Source organism: Somniosus microcephalus, chromosome 18 (assembly GCF_052327205.1).
Source record: "Somniosus microcephalus isolate GS21.2 chromosome 18, FLI_Smic_1.0, whole genome shotgun sequence".
Classification (NCBI taxonomy): Eukaryota; Metazoa; Chordata; class Chondrichthyes; order Squaliformes; family Somniosidae; genus Somniosus; species Somniosus microcephalus.
Window position 1 is genome coordinate 24,324,672 of NC_141004.1, and position 21,102 is coordinate 24,345,773.

Consider the following 21,102-nt stretch of genomic DNA (forward strand, 5'->3'; position numbering starts at 1 on the left):
CGGGTTTGGAGGCGGGACTGCCGGGAAAATGGCAGAATTTGGGGGCGGGTGCCCAACCCGCCTCCATGCCATCTTACCAGGAGGCGGGTAGCCATCCCGCGCCGAGTCCCATCTCCTTGGAGGCGGGAAGGGATTAAAGCCTATTAGCTGCCTGTTAGCAGGTAGTTAACAGGCAGAAAATAGGATTATCCCCTTTTTGCCCTCACAAGTGCGGGCTTCCCGAAGGTTCCGAAACCCGCCAGGGTCACCAAGGTGAGTACCGGGTCTGCGGGCGTCGGAGGGGTCCAAAAGTGTGCAGTGGGGGTGAGTGATGCATGCAAGTGTGGAGAGGTGAGTATCTGAGGTAAGTGTAAAGTGTTAGAAAATGTGTACTTACCTTTGTTTCTTCCTGCAGGTTTCAATCGGTGGGTATGCGGAGAGTCTCGCACTTCCGCGGTAGAGATGACTGATGGCCGTTGCATTCTCCAATGCAGCAACCATCTAATTTCTACAAAAGAAAGAGGTTTGATGAGGTCTTGAATTCATGAACTCATCAAACTACAGATAATGTCAGTGTTTGACAGCTTCACAGAGCATCTTTGACAGATGAAACGTCATACTTTGACATTCTCTGTAACCGGCTTCCCCTTAATTGGACTGCAAAGCCCGCTGGGCGGGCTTAACCAGGTCAATCAAGGGAAAATAGCGTGGGTTGGCCAGAAGTCGATGGAGGCGGGACTGAAACCCGACAAGTGGGAGTCCCGCCTCCAAAAGCTCCCCATTGGCAAAATCCAGCCCAGAGAGTTCAAAAAATACCAATCCCAAAATCTGTATCCAGATGGTTCCTTTGTATCACTTCTTAGAACCATAGACGTTTACAGCACAGGAGGAGGCCATTTGGTCCACTGTGTCTGTGCCGGCTCTTTGCTGGAGCAATTTACAACTAATCCCATTGCCCTGAGGCCATATAAAGCGTAATATAACATGCAAGCTCCTCTTTCTTCTGGGGTAATTTTGTAAGTATACACTGAAGGAACGCCCATGATTTTCTGACTTTCACTGGCAACGGATGAGCTCCCTACTGCCACTGCGCACTCAGAAAATTACACCCTCGTCTGTTTCTGAATTCTCAATTCATTTTCTGTTTGTTTGTTTCTAATTTAATTTTAGATTTTAATTCTTGTGAACAACAGGCTGCAAAGGATCCATCCCAAGGCCTTTTCCTCACTCCACAATCTCAGGCGGTTATATCTTGCCAAGAATCTAATCAGTACCGTTCCAGAGAACATGCCAAAGACTCTCCTTGAACTCCACGTATGTGACAACAAAATAAACTATGTGAAAAAGAAACCCTTTGAAGGAATGTCCAACATGTTTGCTCTCGGTATGAAAAGTTCTGAATCTCACACATACTCATTTCGTGTGAATATCCTTGGTTGAATGAAATCAGTATTAGGGTGTTATGGAAGATTTAATTTTTAGAAAAGACCCACAAATTCATGATAACTGCAAATGTCAGTGAAATATGTTAAACTTTAACGTGGATGAAAATTCCTGGAATTTTGTATTACTGCCATGCGGGAAACTTTTAAGCACCTTTTAAACTCAACCCACTGCATCATTGATCAAATACTAATTTTAAAAATCTACAGTACTGCTTTAATGTCAATATTATCGGTAATGCCTCCAGTGCAATTGCTCATCCTGCCCGTAGAATTAAACCGTGCAGATATATATGTCAGGGGCATTTTAGACATCTCTCACTGGAATGAAGCATTAAGGCTATGGGCCCCGACAACATCCCAGCTGTAGTGCTGAAGACTTGTGCTCCAGAACTAGCCGCTTCCCTAGCTAAGTACAGCTACAACGCTGACAGTGGAAAATTGCCCAGGTATGTCCTGTCCACAAAAAGCAGGACAATTCCCTTTCGGCCAATTACCGCCCCATCAGCCTACTCTCAATCATCAGTTTAGTGATGGAAGGTGTCGGCGACAGTGCGATTACGCAGCACTTACTCACCAATAACCTGGTCAATTCTGGTTCCACCAGGAGCACTCTGCTGCAGATCTCATTACAGTCTTGGTCCAAACATGGACAAAAGAGCTGATTCTAAAGGTGAGGTGAGAATAACTGCCCTTGACATCAAGGCAGCATTTGATCGAGTGTGGCATCAAGGAGCCCTAGTAAAATGGAAGTCAATGGGAATCAGGGGGAAAACTCTCCACTGGCTGGAGTCATACCTAGCACAAAGGAAGATGGTTGTGGTTGTTAGAGGCCAATCATCTCAGCCCAAGGGCAGTGCTGCAGGAGTTCCTTAGGGCAGTGTCCAAGGCCCAACTATCTTCAGCTGCTTCATCAATGACCTTCCCTTCAAAATAAGGTCAGAAATGGGGATGCTCGATGATGACTGCACAGTGTTCAGTTCCATTCACAACTCCTCAGATAATGACGCAGTCCGTGCCCGCATGCAACAAGAGCCGGACAACATTCAGGCTTGGGCTAATAAGTGGGAAGTAACATTTGCACTACACAAGTGCCAGGCAATGACCATCTCCAACAAGAGAGAGTCTAGCCACCGCCCCATGACATTCAAAGAGATTACCATCACCGAGTCCCCCACCATCAACATCCTGGGGGTCACCATTGACCAGAAACTTAACTGGACCAGCCACGTAAATACTGTGGCTACAAGAGCAGGTCAGAGGCTAGGTATTCTGCGGCGAGTGTCTCACCTCCTGACTCCCCAAAGCCTTTCCACCATCTACAAGGCACAAGTCAGGAGTGTGATAGAATACTCTCCACTTGCCTGGATGCACTGCAGCAACTCGCCAAGGCTTCTTCAGCAGCACCTCCCAAACCCACGACCTCTACCACCTAGAAGGACAAGGGCAGCAGGCGCCTGGGAACACCACCACCTTCAAGTTCCCCTCCAAGTCACACACCATCCTGACTTGGAAATATATCACCGTTCCTTCATCGTCGCTGGGTCAAAATCCTGGAACTCCCTCCCTAACAGCACGGTGGGAGCTCCTTCGCCTCACAGTCTGCAGCAGTTCAAGGCGGCTCACCACCACCTTCTCGAGGTCCATGAAGGATGGGCAATAAATGCTGGCCTTGCCAGCGACGCCCACATCCTGTGAATGAAAAAAAATCCTAACAGCCTGACAATATGTTTCGAAGCAGCACTGAAATCTTGGTGACTTTTTACCATTTTTTTTATGGATGTATTTGGAAAAGGTTCTTCATTTATTTTTAAATTTCTAAATCCCCTTTCTTCATCCTCTTGAATGCTAAGGCTTGCAGTACTGCATAATTACTTTTACAGCCAATTTGGAGCTCTCCACCACATATCTTAAGTAGACCCCATCTCCTACTTTATACTGCCTGTGTGGAGTGGGAAAGTCATTTTTGTTGGACATGTGGCTTACTTGTGGTCGTTAATGCAGCCATTCTCTTGATTACAACTGATTCTTGATTTGATAACGACATAATGTTTGTCTTACCTTGCTGGTTGATTTTGCAATTAGAGTGTTTCCCCTCAAAGGGCCATTCAATTTGCGACCTGAGAAATGTGCTCCTCTCTTTTGGTGTGCCACCTAATTGCAACTCAATAAAACATCAAACAAGGCCCATCGACCTAAATCAAAATCACATCGGCTGGGGTGATGATGCACTCCAGTCCCCGTGGTGCCCACCTGTCTTGGAAGGCCTCGAGTGTGCCGGCGGACACCGCGTGCTCCATCTCCAGGGCCACCCAGGCGTGAATATAGCTGCGAAAGGGAGGCAGGCAATCGGGCCTGACGGCCCCCTCAACCGCCCGCTGCCTGGACCTGTTGATGGCCACTTTGGCCAGGCCCAGGAGCAGTCCCACGAGGAGGTCTTCCGACCCGCCCACTCCCCTCCGCACCGCGTGACCATAGATCAGGAGCGTGGGACTAAAGTGCAGGCAAAATTTGAGGAGCAGCTCCTTTAGGTAGTGAAACAGGGGCTGCAACCTCTCGCACTCCATGTAAACATGGAATACGGACTCAAGGCCGCAGAAAAAGCAGGCGGCCTAGGGGTCCGTAAACTACTTAAAAACTTGTTGCATGGGACTGCTCCGTGCAACACCCTCCAGGCCAAGTCCCCAATAGAGAAGGGGAGGACTCCCGCATAGAGAGCCCTCAATTGGGGACCTCCGCCTCCGCCAGATGGCAGGATGGCACGCCAAGGAGAAATGTGCTCCAAAATGCTTTCCTTATTCCAGAAGACACATTTTTAACTTGTAGGAATTTGATTTGGTCCATGTTAGTTTACATAATGGTTCAGTCAGTCCAGCTTGAAGTTGATAATCCCAATGCCAGCTGGTGAGTGGGGTGTCAGAGTCAGGCAGGAATGAATAGGCAGATCTAATAGGTAGATTGTAAGGATTACTACAGATTGGAAGATCAGCTACTCAGTGGTTCCTGTCCTAATGGAAGCATGGAACAGTCATCAATGGAATACACCTAATTAGGTTGTATAATGTTAATTGTAATGTTCGATCGGTATCTTAGAAATTCTGCAATTATCTTCTTGATGACCATTTACCTCCCTTCAGAAATAAATTTCATTTGGATTGAACCCATAATTGTTCAAATTGCGCAGTCTATTGGAAGGAAGGGGCTCAGTATGCTGCGTTGTATGGAAGCCCAGATTTTATAGATAAGGGCATAACAAAAGCAATGCTAAACCTATAAAAATAGTTGCTTGGACCATAGGTGTCCAATTTTGCACGCCCTACTTTAGGAAGGATGTTCAGACCCTGGTGAGGGTACAGATCAGGGATAAGAGGCTTTAGTTATGAAGAAAGACTGGAGAAACTGGGGCTCTTTTCTTTAGAACAGTGAATATCAAGAAGAAATCTGAACAAATTTGCGGTAAATAGGAATAACTATTTCCATTGGTCGGTAAATCAGTAACTAGGGGACATAAACTTAAAATCATCTCCAAAATAACAAAGGGAGACATTAAGAGAATGCTGTTTAAGACATGGAATGCCCTTTCAGAAATAGTGGTGGAAGGGGAATCCACAATAACTTTGAAAAAGAAAGTTGATAGATATTTGAAAAGAAATAAAAGTGTCAAAGGGTATGGGTTAAGCAATCAAGTGGCATAGGCAAAGTGGCCCAAAAGTTTGTCTTCGGTGTTGTAAAATTCTAAGCGGTATTTGAAATTATTTCAAAACTTTAAAAAAAATACAAATGAAAAGCTTTTCTTTTCTAACAAATGTCTTTAACCCCTATAGAATTAAGTCGAAATCCACTGATGCCAAAAGGGGTTGCAAAAGGAGCCTTTCAAGGGTTGAAAAAGTTGTCATATCTCCGGATTACCGAGACGGGACTTTCTGAAATTCCAAAAGGTGAGAACATATGAAATAGGAGCAGGAGTAGGCCACTCGGCCCTTCAAGCCTGCTCCGCCATTCAATAAGATCATGGCTGATCTTCTACCTCAACTCCACCTTCCCATACTATCCCCATATCCCTTGATTCCCTTAATATCAAAAAATCTACTGATCTCTGTCTTGAATATACTCAACGACTGAACATCCATGGCCCAATGAATTCCAAAGATTCACAACCCTTTGAATAAAGACATTTCTCCTCATCTCAGTCCTAAATGGCCGACCCCGTATTCTGAGACTGTGGCCCCTGGTTCTAGACTCCCCAGCCAGGGAAAACATCCTCCAAGCAGCTACCCTGTCAAGTCCTGTAAGAATTTTAGATTTTTCAATGAGATCACCTCTCATTCCTTTAAATTCTAAGGAATACAGGTCTAGTCTCCTCAACCTCTCCTCATAGGATAAACCCCCTATCCCATGAATCAGTGTGGTGAACCTTCATTGCAATCCCTTTAAGGCAAGGATATCCTTCCTTAGGTAAGGAGACTAAAACTGCACACAGTACTCCAGGTGTGGTCTCACCAAGGCCCTATATAATTGCAGTAAGACTTCTTTACTCTTATACAGGTTGAGCGACCCAAATCCGGCAACCTCGGGACCGAGGCCGAGCCGATTTTCGTGTTTTTCCGGACTTCGGAACGTGTTTCTGATGTCCGAAGTCCGGAAATATCGCAACCTGGTCTCGGGCATTTCCGGACTTCGGACATCAGAAACACGTTCCGAGTCCGGAAATGCCTGGGCCCAGGTTGCACTATTTCTGGTTTTTGGACGTCACCTTGTAGTTCTCGCTTCTTCTCGCATGGTAAGCCTCCCTCTCTTGTTTTTGCAATGCAGTGCTCTGTAACTGTGCTTAATGTGAGCTTCCTGGCCTGTATCTTTTGCTACCATCTTCAAATTTGAAAAGGAATGTACAGTACTCAAAGCATGAAATATAATAAAGGTTTTCATTTGTAAAACAGTTAAGTTATTATGAAATATAAAACAGTAAATGAAGGCGGTGGAAACGGTTTGACAGGGGGTCCGGATTCCGGAACATTTTACGGATTCCGGACGACCCTGCCACCAAGCACGGTGGCATAGTGGTTAGCACTGTTGCCTCACAGCGCCAGGGACCCGGGTTCGAATCCGGCCTCGGGTGACTGTCTGTGTGGAGTTTGCATATTCTCCCCGTGTTTGCGTGGGTTTCCTCCGGGTGCTCCGGTTTCCTCCCACAGTCCAAAGATGTGCGGGTTAGGATGATTGGCTATGATAAATTGACCCTTAGTGTTAGGGGGATTAAATACGTGGGGTTACGGGGATCGGGTGGGATATGTGTCGGTGCAGGCTCGATGGGCCGAAATGGCCTCTATTTGCACTGTGGGGTTTCTGTGGTCTGTGGTCCCGGAGTCCAGATTCCAGAACATTCCCTATTCCAGAACATTCCCTATTCCGGAACTCCGGATCTTGGATGCTCAACCTGTACTCCAATCCTTTTTTAATAAAGGCTAACATATCATTTGCTTTCCAAGCGCAGGCGAGCTGTCCAGGGCCCCAAACACTCCTTCCAGGTGAAACAGCGATTTGCTTGTACTACTTGCAATCTAGAATACTGCATTTGCTGCTCACGATGCAGTCTCCCCTATATTGATGAGACCAAACGCAGACTGGGTGACCACTTTGCGGAACACCTCCCTTCGGTCTGTAAGCATGACCCCGAGCTTCTGGTCGCCTGTCACTTTAATTCTCTGCTCCACTCTCACTCTGACCTTTCGGTCCTCGGCCTCTTACACTGTACCAACAAAGCTCAACGTAAACTTGAGGAACAGTGCCTCATCTTTTGATTAGGCACTTTACACCCTTCTGGACTCAACATAGAGTTCAACAATTTTAGACCATAGCCCCTATTTTTTCACATTGGCAGCTATTGATGATTCTGCCATTCCCATTTACACCTCTTCTAGACTCATGTTTACTTGTCCCATTACCATCTCCTTTTGCTTTGTACCATCATCCCTTTTGTCATTTAATTACTTCTGCCTTCCACACTATCACAGGCCTTCACTTTTGTTCTTTCCTCCCCTCCCCCCTTTCTCTGCCTCTGCACTTGCTTAAAATCTGCTACATCTCTAACTTTTTCCAGTTCTGACGAAAGGTCATCAACCTGAAATGTTAACTCTGTTTCTCTCTCCACAGATGCTGCCTGACCTGCTGAGTATTTCCTGCATTTTTGGTTTTTATTTCATTTGATTTCCTAATTGCTTGCTGTACCTGCATGTTAACTTTCAGTGATTCCTGTACAAGGACACCCAGGTCCCTCTGAACACCAACATTTCCCAATCTCTCACCATTTAAAAAATATTCTGCTTCTCTATTTTTTCTACCAAAGTGGATAACTTCACATTTCTCCACATTATATTCCACCTGCCATGTTCTTGCCCACTCACTTAACCTGTCTATATCCCTTTGCAGCCTCTTTGCATCCTCCTCACAACTTACTTTCCCACCTAGCTTTGTATCATCAGCAAACCTAGATACAGGAAACTCTTTACCAACGGGACCGGCGTGCTGCTGGTTTATCAAAAAGTCCGGATTACAGAGAGGTATAGTTAAAAGGTACGAGAGCACCGTACACAGCAACAAATCCAGGCTTTCCTGTTGCTTAGCAACATGTGCAGGAACTCCGGCCACAGACCAAGCATCCCTGTTGCTTAGCAACAAGTGCACGAACCCCAGTTACACAGCCACAGATCCAGGAACTGCCACTAATGTGAAGTAAAACTTACCTGAACCTACTCCTAAATTTTGCCGGTTAACAGAGGTTTCCGATTATTTAGGTGCCGGTTAAAAGAAAGTTTCCTGTACATTATGCTCGGTCCCCTCATCAAAGTCATTGATGTAGATTGTGAATAGCTGAGGCCCAAGTGCTGATCCTTGCGGCACCCCACTAGTTACACCCTGCCAACCCGAAAATGACCCATTTATTCCTACTCTCTGTTTTCTGTAACCCTCAATTCATGCTAGTATATTACCCTCAATCCCATGAACCCTAATTTTGTGTAGTAACTCCTTGTGTGGCACCTTATCGAATGCTTTCTGAAAATCCAAATATACTACATCACTGGTTCCCACTTATCTACCCTGTTAGTTACAAGCTCAAAAAACTCTATTAGATTTGTCAAACATGATTTCCCTTTCATAAATCTGTGTTGACCCTGCTCAATCATATTTTGCTTTTCTAAGTGCCCAGTTACCACTTCCCTAATAATAGATTCGAGCATCTTCCCTACTACTGATGTCAGGCTAACTAGTCTATAGTTCCCTGTTTTCTCTCTCCCTCCTTTCAGGAATAGCAGGGTTACATTTGCTACCTTCCAATCCATTGGAACCATTCTAGAATCTAGGGAATTCTGGAAGATCAAAACCAATGCATCCACTATCTCTGTAGCCACCTCTTTTAAAATCCTAGAATGTAGGCCATCAGGTCCAGGGAATTTGTTGGCTCTTAGTCCAATTAATTTCTCCAGTACTGTTTCTTTACTAATACTAATTTCCTTAACTTTCTCATTCCCACTAGTCCCTTGGTTCCCCACTATTTACGAATGTTTTTGTGTCTTCTTCAGTGAAGACAGATACAAAATATTTGTTTAATGTTTCTGCCATTTCCTTAATCCCCATTGTAATTTCTCTTGCCTCTGCCTGTAAGGGGCCCATGTTTACTTTTGCCAATCTCTTCCTTTTTACATACCTATAGAAGTTTTTACAAATCTGTTTTTATGTCTCTTGCTAGTTTATCCTCATTATATTTTCTCTCTATCAATTTCTTGGTCCTCCTTTGCTGAATTCTAAAATCCTCCCAATGCTCAGGCTCACTACTCTTTTTGGCCATATTATAAGCCTCTTCCTTTAATCTAAACTATCTTTAACTTCTCTTGTTAGCTGTGGTTGGACCATATTTACCATGTGGTTTTTATTCCTTAAGGGAATGTATTTTTGATGTGAATTATGAATTATTTTTAAATGCTTGCCATTGCTTATCTACTGTCATATCTTTTAATCTAGTTACCCAAATTACCTTAAACAACTCACCTCTCATACCTACGTAGTTTGCTTTGTTCAGATTTAAGACCCTAGTTTCGGACTTAATTAAATCACTTTCAAACTTAACATAAAATTCCATCATTTTATGATCACTGCTCCCCAGAGTCTCCTTTACTACAAGGTTATTAATTAACACTTTCTCACTGCACAATGCTTTATCTAAAATAGTTTGTTCCCTAGTTGGTTCCTCGGCATGCTGATCTAGAAAACTATCTTGAATGCGTTCCATGAACTCATCCTCTGCACTATTACTGCAAATTTGGTTTGCCCTGTCTATATGAAAATTAAAGTCCCCCATGATTACTGTCCTACTTTTGTTACATGCACCTCTAATTTCTTGATTTATATTGTGCCTGGCACTACACCTACTGTTAGGGGGCCTATAAACTACTCCCACCAGAGTACTGAATTTGGATGATCAGCCATGATCTCATTAAATGGTGGAGCAGGCTCGAGGGGCTGAATGGCCTACTCCTGCTCCTATCTTCTATGTTTCTATGTTTCTATGTTTTCTGCCCATTGTTATTTTTTAGCTTCACCCAAAGTGATTGTGTTGAATATCTAACTGCTCAGACTAATTAGTAATATTTTAAAACTAAATTGGTCAATGAACCAAGAGCTGATTATTTCCAATTACACAGCTGAATTAAATCTCTTTTATTTAAAACTCTTGCTTGTAACTCCTGTAAGAGAGGGGCACTGTGTAAGTCATTAATTAACCATTAATATCCTCTCGCTCCTCATTTTGATTTGTTTTCAAGACCTACCAAGTTCAATATCCGAGATGCACCTTGACCGCAATAAAATTATCAAAGTGGAAGTGGATGATTTCAAAAACCTCAGCTCTTTGGTCAGGTACTGTATTCAAAAATCATCTCCGAAATGCAACATTTGAAATAAAACCAGAAAATGCAGGAAAGCACTCAGCGGATCAGGCAGCACCTGTGGAGAGAGAGACAGAGTTAACGCTTCAGCTTAATGGCCTTTCATCAGAACCGTAATCAGGAATTCCCAGCTCTGTTGTTCCATGAATTTAACCCCTTGACAGCTATTTTTAAATGAATACGTGCAACTAATTGGCTTATTTGCATATGTCTTCCAACAATCTTTAAAATATAAAGAACACCAGTAGTTTGGAATGTACGGAGAAACTTCCCCACACATGGAACATACCATAAAGAACGAGCAATCATGCTCAAAAGGAAAAGATGCACATTTCATCCCAAGTTCTAACTTGCAGCCTGGATTGCAATTAATCTCCGATCTCACCTTTCACAGTTCCCTCACCAAACAGTTCAATTCTCAAGTTTTCCTAATGTGCCTCTGCTCATATTTACAAAGCCAAATCAAGATACCAGTACAAAAGTAGGATGCCATTTCTGGGGACGGTGAAATATTTACTTGTTTCTACCCTTCTGCCCTTTTCAGCTTTAGTTATGCTGCCTGAGAGCTACAGGAAGGTCTAGCAGTAGGATTAATAGCTGAGGTTCACTGAGTCAACTATAAAACATTTCAGGCTTGCGTTCCAGTCCATTCTGATGGTTTGACAAACTAAAAAATAATTAGTGATCAGACAACCCAAAAAAGAAATTGCAGAACTGTCCTGAAATTGACTGCACTGTGGGCAGGATTTTCATTGGGCCGTGGAGTCGGGATTGGAGGCATGGTGGGGGGGGGGGGTTAAAATCCCGAAATCAGGGGTCCCGACCCCATCCCGCACCCAAACCCGCCTCCATGCCAGTTTCAAAGGAGGCGGGTACCCGCCCCGCACTGGGACCCGCCTACCTGAGGCAGGAAGGGATTAGTGCCAATTAACTGCCTGTTAACAGGTAGCTAAAAGGCAATTTTTAGCCTAATCCCTATTTTGAAGGTTGAAGGGTGGGATTCCCGACGGCTCCAAACCACGCCAGGTTAGAGGAGGCGGGCCGTCGGGTTGAAGGACTTGGAGGGGTCGAGATGTCGGTGTTCAAGTGAGTGATGTGTGCATGAGTGCAAAGGTAAGTGTGTTTGGTGTGTCTAAAGTGATTAAATAAGTTTTACATACCTCTTCTTACCTTTTCAACCTTCCTTCCTTTAGGTCTCGGGAGTCCCTCATCTCACCGGCACAGAAAGCAGAATGGCTGCGAACTGTCAAAAGTGACAGCCTGCAGCTTACTGTGCAGGAGAGATTTCTAACTGAGTCTGTGGAGAAGGACTCATGTTAGAAGTAAGACTGTCAGTGTTTGACAGCTTCAAACAGCTGTGAAACACTGATATTTCATCTGTCAAAACGTCTTGACAGATGAAATTTCAGTCTGTGACGTCACCTGTTGCCGGGTGGCCCTTAATTGGCCTGCTGAGCCCACTGGGCGGGCTCAACAAGGTCAATCAAGTTAAAATTGCGTGGATTGGCCGCATCTCGATGGAGGCGGGACTACAACCCCGAAAGTTGTAGTCCCGCCTCCCACCCGACTCCTGAATGAAAATCCTGCCCTGTGTGTACCAACTTGGGACATTCACTTCTCCTGAATTTTGCAGTAATTAGATAACAATTTCTGAATGTTAGTCTGTGAGGGGCACGTTTTTGCCCCATTTCCTTTCCTCCTTTTCATGGGGTGTGGTTTCATGAGTCCTGGCAGCCCTCTGGTACTGCACCCAAGGGTCATTCTTCATGTGTGCGCCTCGACACATCATGTAAGGGCAGGACTAGGTTAGATGTTAGGCGGTTCTTCTTTCCCCAGAGAATAGTGGACCTGTGGAGCAGGTTGTCGGCTCGTGCGGTGAACACTGATTCACTGTGAGAGCTGGGGCAGAGATCACCTCATATAAGAGGTAGGTATCCTCTTGCATAAATCAGGGCCAATGTGATCTCCTGGATAGTTTTGATCACCTAAGGGGGTCGGAGAGGAATTTTCCAGTTTTATTTTTCCTCAAGGCCTCCCTCTATCCTTTTCATCTGGCTTGCTGTCCCTCCCAGGAGATTAGATGTTTCCAGGTGGGTGAGGAGTGTATTTTTAGCAATTCCTATGTTCCTCTGTAACATTAGCTCTTCACTCCCACTTGCTGCATGCTTGGGAGTTGGAGTTATATAATGTTCTAGTGATAGTGTGTCCTGCAGGGACAGAACAAGAAAGGAGTGATTGAAGTGAATAGTACATGGAGATGGTTGGCATGGAGCTCCCAAGATATCTCGGTGAGTAGCTGAGCCGCACAGGCCAGGAAGATCCCAGGTTTGATGTTCACTCTGTGCTGAGTTAGCTCATTCAGCTGAGTTGGCTGGGGCTGGAGACATTAGATGTGTCTTTAGCACATCTGGATTGGGGATGGGGAAATTAGCCAAGATTCCCATTGCAAATCTTCATCCGGCCACTCCTGATGGAAGTATGGATATTAGGTAAAGACCGGATCATGCTCAGCTGTGATACTCATTGCCTAGACTCACAAGTGAACAACAACAACAATTTCCATTTATATAGCACCTTTAACGCAATAAAACGTCCCAAGGTGCTTCACAGGAGCAATTATCAAACAAAATTTGACACCGAGCCACATAAGGAGAAATTGGGACAGGCGACCAAACGGTTAGTCAAAGAGGTAGGTTTTAAGGAGTGTCTTAAAGGAGGAAAGAGAGGTAGAGAGGCAGAGAGGTTTAGGGAGGTAATTCCAGAGCTTAGGGCCTCAGCCGCTGAAGGCACGGCCACCAATGGTGGAGTGATGAAAATCGGGGATGCGCAAGAGACCAGAATTGGAGAAGTGCAGATATCTCAAGGGTTGTAGGGGCTGGAGGAGGTTACAGAGATAGAGAGGGTTGTAGGGGCTGGAGGAGGTTACAGAGATAGGGAGGGTTGTAGGGGCTGGAGGAGGTTACAGAGATAGGGATGGTTGTAGGGCTGGAGGAGGTTACAGAGATAGGGAGGGGTGTAGGGCTGGAGGAGGTTACAGATGTTGTATCCGTGTGTTAATGGAGACACGGAATGCAGGAGTTGGTTTAACAGGTGTTTACTGAACAAAGTCTGGAGGTGAACTAAAAGATACAAGACGCTATACAGGCTTATATACCCGAGTGGTCACTACTGGTATTACAGTACACAGGGGCTCTTAAAGTTACATACACTACAATTCCTCCCCTTTTAGATAATTAGTACATAACATTTTAAGTAATCATTAATTAACATGTTTACAAGAACAATAATCTACACATTTGCTGCAGTTAATCAATTATAAGTCAGTCTCTCTGGAGGCTTCCTGACTCGGTCCGGATAACGCCTCGGTGGTGTAGTAGTTTTCGGTGGTGTAGTAGGTTCTTTTGGCAAGGTCGATTCGGCTTGAATGCCAGTGTCGGGTTCATCTGGTTCCAGTATCACCGGATCGGAGGTAGATACTATGGGTATCTCTGCTTCATCATTAGGCGTATAGAATTGTGGTGTAGGTTGTCCCTTTTCGGATGACTCTATGATCTGGTCAGCATGGCGCCTTATTATGCTTTCACCAATGTCCACGGTATACATCAGCGGTCCTAGTCGTGTGCAAATAGTTCCAGGCTGCCATTTCTCGGTACGGTAGTCCCGGGCCAAAACATGTTGACCTATCTGGAAGGTTCTAGTTGGCCTTTCATTCATGCCTTGAAATTGCCGGTTCTCTACGTCCCTTCTGATGTTTGGCTTGATCAAATCCAGCCGGCATCTTAGTCTTCTATTGAAAAACATCATGGCGGGAGTTTCGTTTGTAACCACATGTGTTGCATTCCTGTATGCAAACAAGAAGTTATCTACCTTATGTTGTAGATTTATGTCTTCATTACCCATGGCCTTTATGGCCTTCTTGAAGGTCTGGACAAACCTTTCAGCGAATCCATTGGTGGCGGGATGGTATGGGGCGGACGTGTAGTGCTTAACCCCATTGTTTTTTAAGAACTTCCTGAATTCTTCGGACACAAATTGCGGTCCATTATCAGAACAGATCTGTTCAGGCAGCCCATTCCTGGCAAATATGGTCCTTAATACTGTGATGGTTTTTTCCGTGGTGGTGGAGGACATCTTTATTACCTCCAGCCACTTGGAGTGTGCATCAACCGCGATTAAGAACATTGAGTCCATAAATGGACCAGCAAAGTCGATATGTACCCTTTGCCATGGAGATGAGGGCCACTCCCATGGATGTAGAGGGGCTTGTGGTGGGGCGTTTTGGACCTTCTGGCATCCTAGACAGCTCTTGGTCATTTCTTCGATGTCTCCATCGATACCTGGCCACCACACAAACGCTCTGGCTAGGTTCTTCATTTTCACTCCACCCAGATGCCCCTCGTGAAGCTCCTTTAGCACTATATCCTGGAGTTTGGGTGGAATCACCACTCTGGATCCACACATCAAGGTTCCTCGGCACACTGACAGCTGTTCTCTTCTTTGCGAGAATGCTGGCAACAGTGGTTCGCCATGGGCTGGCCATCCCTTCACCGTTAAATCGTAGACTCGTGAGAGAGTCGGGTCATTTCTCGTTTCCTTTTCAATGGTAGAATTTGTTACTGGTAGACATTCCACTATGGTTGAGTGGAACATCTCCACTGGGTCCACTGTAGGTGCCTCTTCTACCGTTGGCAACGGTAGGCGCGATAAACCGTCAGCATTCCCATGCTGTTTTGATCCTTTGTATTCTATGTCATATTGGTGTGCCCCTAGGAAAAGGGACCACCTCTGTAGCCTTTGCGCTGTCATAATGGGAACGCCCTTTTTAGGGTTGAATATGGAGACGAGGGGTTGATGATCAGTCAACAAGGTAAATTTTTGTCCGTGTAGGTAATGGTTGAATTTCTTCACTCCCCACACCAGGCTGAGTGCTTCCCTGTCGATCTGGGCATAGTTATGCTCAGCTGAGTTCAATGAGCGTGACGCAAAAGCTATCGGCCGCTCCGAGCCATCAGGGAATCTATGCGATAATACCGTTCCTACACCGTAAGGGGATGCATCGCACGCCAGTCTGATTGGCAGTGATGGGTTGTAATGAGCCAACACTTCCTTGGATGTAATCAAGCCTTTGCATTTATGGAAGGCACGTTTACAGTCTTCGCTCCATTTCCAAATTACTCCCGTTTGTAGCAGTGCGTTAAGAGAGTGCAGAACAGTTGACAAGTTCGGTAAAAATTTATGATAGTAATTTATCAATCCCAGAAACGACCTTAATTGTGAGACATTTTCAGGTGCTGGGGCTTTTATGACCACTTCAATTTTTTCAGGTGACTCATGCAACCCTTCTTCGTTAATTATATGGCCACAATATGATATTTGTTTCTGGAAAAATTCACACTTGGGGCGATTTGCTCGTAGGCCCCGTTCTCTCAGCCTAGTGAGCACCTGCTCCAAATTGGCAAGGTGCTCATTGTCGTTTTCTCCTGTTACAAGGATGTCGTCTAGGTAGCATTGAGTCCCCGGAATCCCTTACAGGACTTGCTCCATAGCTCTTTGCCAGATAGCTGGAGCTGATGCTACTCCAAAAACCAGTCGATTGTACTGGTACAGGCCTTTGTGTGTGTTTATCGTGAGATACTTTTTAGAGGCCTCCTCAACCTCCATCTGTAGATATGCCTGTGCCAAGTCAATTTTGGTGAAACGTTTCCCTCCGGATAGTGAGGCGAAAATATCTTCTATCCTCAGAAGAGGATACTGTATCGTGTGAAGGACCGGGTTTACAGTCACCTTGAAGTCCCCACAGATGCGAATTTTTCTCTGTTCTTCAGATTTATCATTATTCAACGTTTTCTTCATGACCGGGACGATGGGTGTTGCCCACTCACTCCAATCTACCTTGGATAACACGCCTGCTTTTTCCAAATTCTCCAGCTCCGCCTCGACTGCTGGACGAATTGCGTATGGCACCGGCCTTGCCTTAAAAAACTTGGGAATTGCCGCATCTTCCACTTTTATTGAGGTGGTGACGCCTTTCAAGGTTCCTAGTTCCTGTTGAAACACTTCTTTGGCGTTAGCCAAGATGTCTTTTAATCGTTCAGGGATGACGTCATCATCATTTTTTTTCTTACTGGTCACCGTCAGTGCCTGAATGGAGTGCCAGTCTAAACGTATCTTCCTGATCCATTCACGTCCCAACAACGGTGGACCACCATCTTGCAGAACGTATAAATACAACTTCTGTATTTCCTTGCCGTTGTATACAACAGGCACCTTTATTTTCCATCTGGGGTATACTTTCTGCCCCGTATATGTTTTCAAGATAATGGATGTGTCTTTCAAAGGTATATGCGGAAATAGCCGCTCGTAATCCCGTCGACTTATGACGGTCAGAGCTGATCCTGTATCTAGCTCCATTTTAACTGGGGACCCCACTATCGTGAGGGTAACCCAAATGGTCTGGTAATCTTCTTTGGCAATTACATTATGTAATTTGAGACAGCTTAGTCTCTTGTTTCTGGAGTCGCTATCGCTCTTCTGGTCTTCGGAGCTACTGTCCGTCATCATTTGTACCTTTCTGTACTTTTCCTTATTGATTTTTTTTCTGTCAGTGGATTTTTTGTTTCCAGATCGGCATACATGTGCAATGTGTCCCATCTTTCCGCATTGCCTGCATGCTTTGTCCTTGAACCAGCAGTCCCTCTGGTCATGGGTGGATTTGCCGCAGCGATAACATCTCTCGAAACCCCGTGTCATTTCATGGGTGCCGAAGTCCTGTGGCTTTTGCTGTATCTCTGCAGCTCCTCTTGCTGCTGCTTCGTATGATACAGCCACACTGAAAGCCTTGTCCAGTGTCAAATCTTTCTCAGAAAGTAGCCTTTTCTGTGTTCTTCACTTAGGAGACCGCAGACGAATTTGTCTCGTAGAGAATCTGCCAGTCCTGCCCCGAATTGGCAGTGCTTTGACAGCTTTCTTAATTCGGTGAGGTAATCAGCGTTACTTTCATTCTTGTGCTGATTCCTCCTGAAGAATTTGAATTGTTCCGCTATCAGCAGCGGTGTTGGGTTTAAGTGCTCCTGTAGGGTATCAACAATCTCCTTAAAATTCTTGTCCATCGGTTTGGCTGGAGTGATTAAGTTTCGTAACAGCCCGTATGTCCTTGCGCCCATCAGATTTAGAAGTACCGATGCCTTTTTATCATCCTCTACTTCATTCGCTGTGCAATATACCTCCACTCTTTCCACATATGTGGTCCAATCCTCTATATCACTATCGAAAGCAGTAATATTGCCAGTCTTAGGCATCCTGAAAATCAAAAATGGCACCTCCCGCGCTTTCCTTTCTTCCCTGCCGAGAAAAAATGGCGCCTCCCGCGCTTTCCCGCCGCTGCCGCTGCTGACAACGCTGTTCTCCGCGGTTTTTATTTACACAGATATTTTTAATAGTTGGAGACTCGTTCCCGCCGGACTCTCTGGGACTTTTCCCTCCCTCTGCTTGGTCCGAATGCCGACCTGCTTTGCAGCGCCGGCCGTCTCCCGAGTGCTCCACCCTCCGTCTCTGTTTGCCTCCGCCTTCCGACTCGCTGCTCGGCCCCGCCGCCCAGGAAGGATTAGTGCAGTACCTGCCACCAGCCCGGCTAGCTGGTGAAACCACAGTTTTTTCTTTTTTTTTTCTTCGACCTTCGTCTGAGGAATCGATCTCCTTGAGGTGCTGCCGAATTGCAGGTAAGTCCGTTTCCAATTCGTCGCCACGGTTGTATCCGTGTGTTAATGGAGACACGGAATGCAGGAGTTGGTTTAACAGGTGTTTACTGAACAAAGTCTGGAGGTGAACTAAAAGATACACGACGCTATACAGGCTTATATACCCGAGTGGTCACTACCAGTATTACAGTACACAGGGGCTCTTAAAGGTACATACACTACAACAGAAATAGGGAGGGGTGTAGGGGCTGGAGGAGGTTACAGAGATAGGGAGGGGTGTAGAGGCTGGAGGAGGTTACAGAGATAGGGAGGGTTGTAGGGCTGGAGGAGATTACAGAGATAGGGAGGGTTGTGGGGCTGGAGGAGGTTCCAGAGATAGGGAGGGTTGTGGGGCTGGAGGAGGTTACAGAGATAGGGAGGGTTGTAGGGCTGGAGGAGGTTACAGAGAGGGAGGGTTGTAGGGCTGGAGGAGGTTACAGAGATAGGGAGGGTTGTAGAGCTGGAGGAGGTTACAGAGATAGGGAGGAGGTTACAGAGATAGGGAGTGGTGTAGGGGCTGGAGGAGGTTACAGAGATAGGGAGGGTTGTAGGGGCTGGAGGAGGTTACAGAGATAGGGAGGGGTGTAGGGGCTGGAGGAGGTTACAGAGATAGGGAGGGTTGTAGGGCTGGAGGAGGTTACAGAGATAGGGAGGGATGGCTATTTGGGTGAAGTACTGGAGGGCAATTACTGGCTGGGAACCGATACCCCAGCAAAGAGTCAGTGCCTTTAGGAGGGGGCAAAATATATTGATATGAGGTAAGACATGTGCAGTTCAGTTTTTACAAGGCTGTGTTGTTTTCCAATCACTTGAAGTTTTGCTGCATTATCAGAGCAGATGTCACCAGAGACGAGAGTGGACTAGGCTTAAGGCAGATGTTGGGATCCATTCATTTATGACATGTAAAGTTGTGATTTTGTGAAGCCAAGTTTGACACAGTTTAAAGAAACAGATGCTAAAGTCCTCCAGAAAAAGTATACATGTGGGAAGTTCTGTGCACGCACAGCTGTGATCTGGAAAATTGTTCAAAGTTCAAGAGGTGAAGCCATCGGTGGCAGCTGCACGTGCACGAAGCTCCAAATTCAAACAAATATGATCTTATTTAAATCCAGCTGCTCAGATTTTGGCTTGGCCCCACAACACTTCAGATTATATAGGGTGAAAATTCCTGCAGTCCTGCTCTGCCGGTGCAAGTGCAGCCGAGTGGAACAGTCGGCCGCTCCCAGATGCACTGACACCTTTCTGGCTCCCGGGGACAGGGAGGGTCATGTTAATGTTCGGGATGAGCTGCCGCTGCATGCAAGGGCACATCGAGGACACCAACTCCGACAGAGGCCTGGAAAATTGGAATGGCTCAATGCTGTTTTCCAGGGTGGAAGAGAGTCCCGGAAAAGGCCCTTTTAAAAAAAAAGGTGACTATGGCTTTTATTTGGTTCCCAGTGAAGCTAATGAGACTTCTGCTGAAGCTGATCAGTACCCTTCAGGATCAATTATCTTTGCTTGGATTAGGTGTGGGGCCTTTCAACAGGCCTTTTTGGACCCCACAAGAGCTTACAGTTGGCGTGAGTTCCCAGTGAGGCCTTATGAGAGCGTCCTGGGCTGAATTTCCTATGGACTCCCAGGCACTCCTCTAGACATGGCTCCATGATGTAGGGGACAGATAGAAGGTCCCCCAACGCCTCCCCACCAGAACTTAAAGGGACACAGTAAACTGGTGGAATTACAGAAAAAACAGGTTCCACTACAAATTCCTCACCCACTCCGGGCAGAAGTCTTCTCTTCCATTCTACCCCAACCCAGGAATTTTGGGCCCTATATTTCCATCCACGTTAGTTGAATGTTTCATCCAGTATCATGGCAGGACATTGAGGTAATTTTTCCAGGGGGGACTGGCTCCCCCAAAAGGGAACAGGATTCTTTGGGATTCCCATGGATAGAGGGGAGCACTGATAATACAGCGCTATGGAACCATTCACTGGGGCACTCTTGATACCTCATATGGCTAATCTGCCCATCACTTGGTAAGAAGGTTCTGTTCATTTTTAGCAGCAGTGTACTGCTCAGAGCTCCTTGTGGTTCTCATATCATCTTTTTCCTCTTTGCAGGTTAAGGCTGAGTTCCAACAAAATCAGATACTTCGCTAATTACACTCTCGGTCACATGCCGAACCTCCAGGATCTTCACTTGGACAACAATAGATTGTTTGCCATTCCTCCAGGCCTACCACAGCACAAAAACATCATGGTAAGGTGCTGACGTACAGGAGAAGGAATGGGTAATGCTAGCATGTGAGACCAGTTGATATGTTTTCCTTTACGTTGAAATGAGACAGTGAGGAAAGTGAGGTCTTGATACACTGTCTGTTCTGTCTGCTTATGGAAGCATGAGAAGATGGAAAGAAACCAGCTGTCTACTTCTAAACAGAAAGCAATGTTGTTAAATGATTGTCGTTCTCAGAGACAGAATTCTTGACTGAGTTAAAGTATTCAGGCATTCCTGTCTGCCGCTGTGATCAAGTAAGATTGAGCTTAGACAAGGTGACCTGCATGCAGTTACTCTTTCAATCTAGGAATCTTATTAGATTGGGAGCTGGTCAGTACTTTCATGGGAGAACCCCTGGGAGCATCAAGCACTGTAGCTTCTTATGAGAACGTTTCATAGAAGCATACAGCACAGACGGAGGCCATTTGGCCCATAGTGCCTGTGCCAGTTCTTTGAAAGAGCTTTCCAATTAATCCCACTTCCATGCTCTTTCCCCAGTGTCAGCTGTGGTTCAGTTGGTAGCACTCTTGCCGCTGGGTCAGAAGGTTGTTGGATCAAGTCCCACTCCAGAGACTTGAGCACAAAAATCTAGGCTAACACTCCAGGATCATACTGAGGGAGTGCTGCACTGTCAGAGGTGCTGTCTTTTGGCTGAGATGTTAAATCGAGGGCCCGTCTACCCTCTCAGGTGGACGTAAAAGATCCCATGGCACTATTTCGAAGAAGAGCGGGGGAGTTATCCCC

General features: G+C 45.7%; 1 protein-coding gene across 1 annotated transcript in view; it reads left to right on the forward strand.

Annotated features, from left to right (window-relative positions):
- LOC147105127 (decorin-like) overlaps nucleotides 1-21,102 on the forward strand; it is a 143,288-nt gene that overhangs the window by 118,595 nt on the left and 3,591 nt on the right. Inside the window, exons 4-7 of the mRNA XM_086011225.1 lie at nucleotides 1,150-1,363; nucleotides 5,246-5,359; nucleotides 10,238-10,331; nucleotides 20,202-20,340. Of these exons, the coding sequence (XP_085867351.1) occupies nucleotides 1,150-1,363; nucleotides 5,246-5,359; nucleotides 10,238-10,331; nucleotides 20,202-20,340 (561 nt within the window). The remainder of the gene's footprint in view (nucleotides 1-1,149; nucleotides 1,364-5,245; nucleotides 5,360-10,237; nucleotides 10,332-20,201; nucleotides 20,341-21,102) is intronic.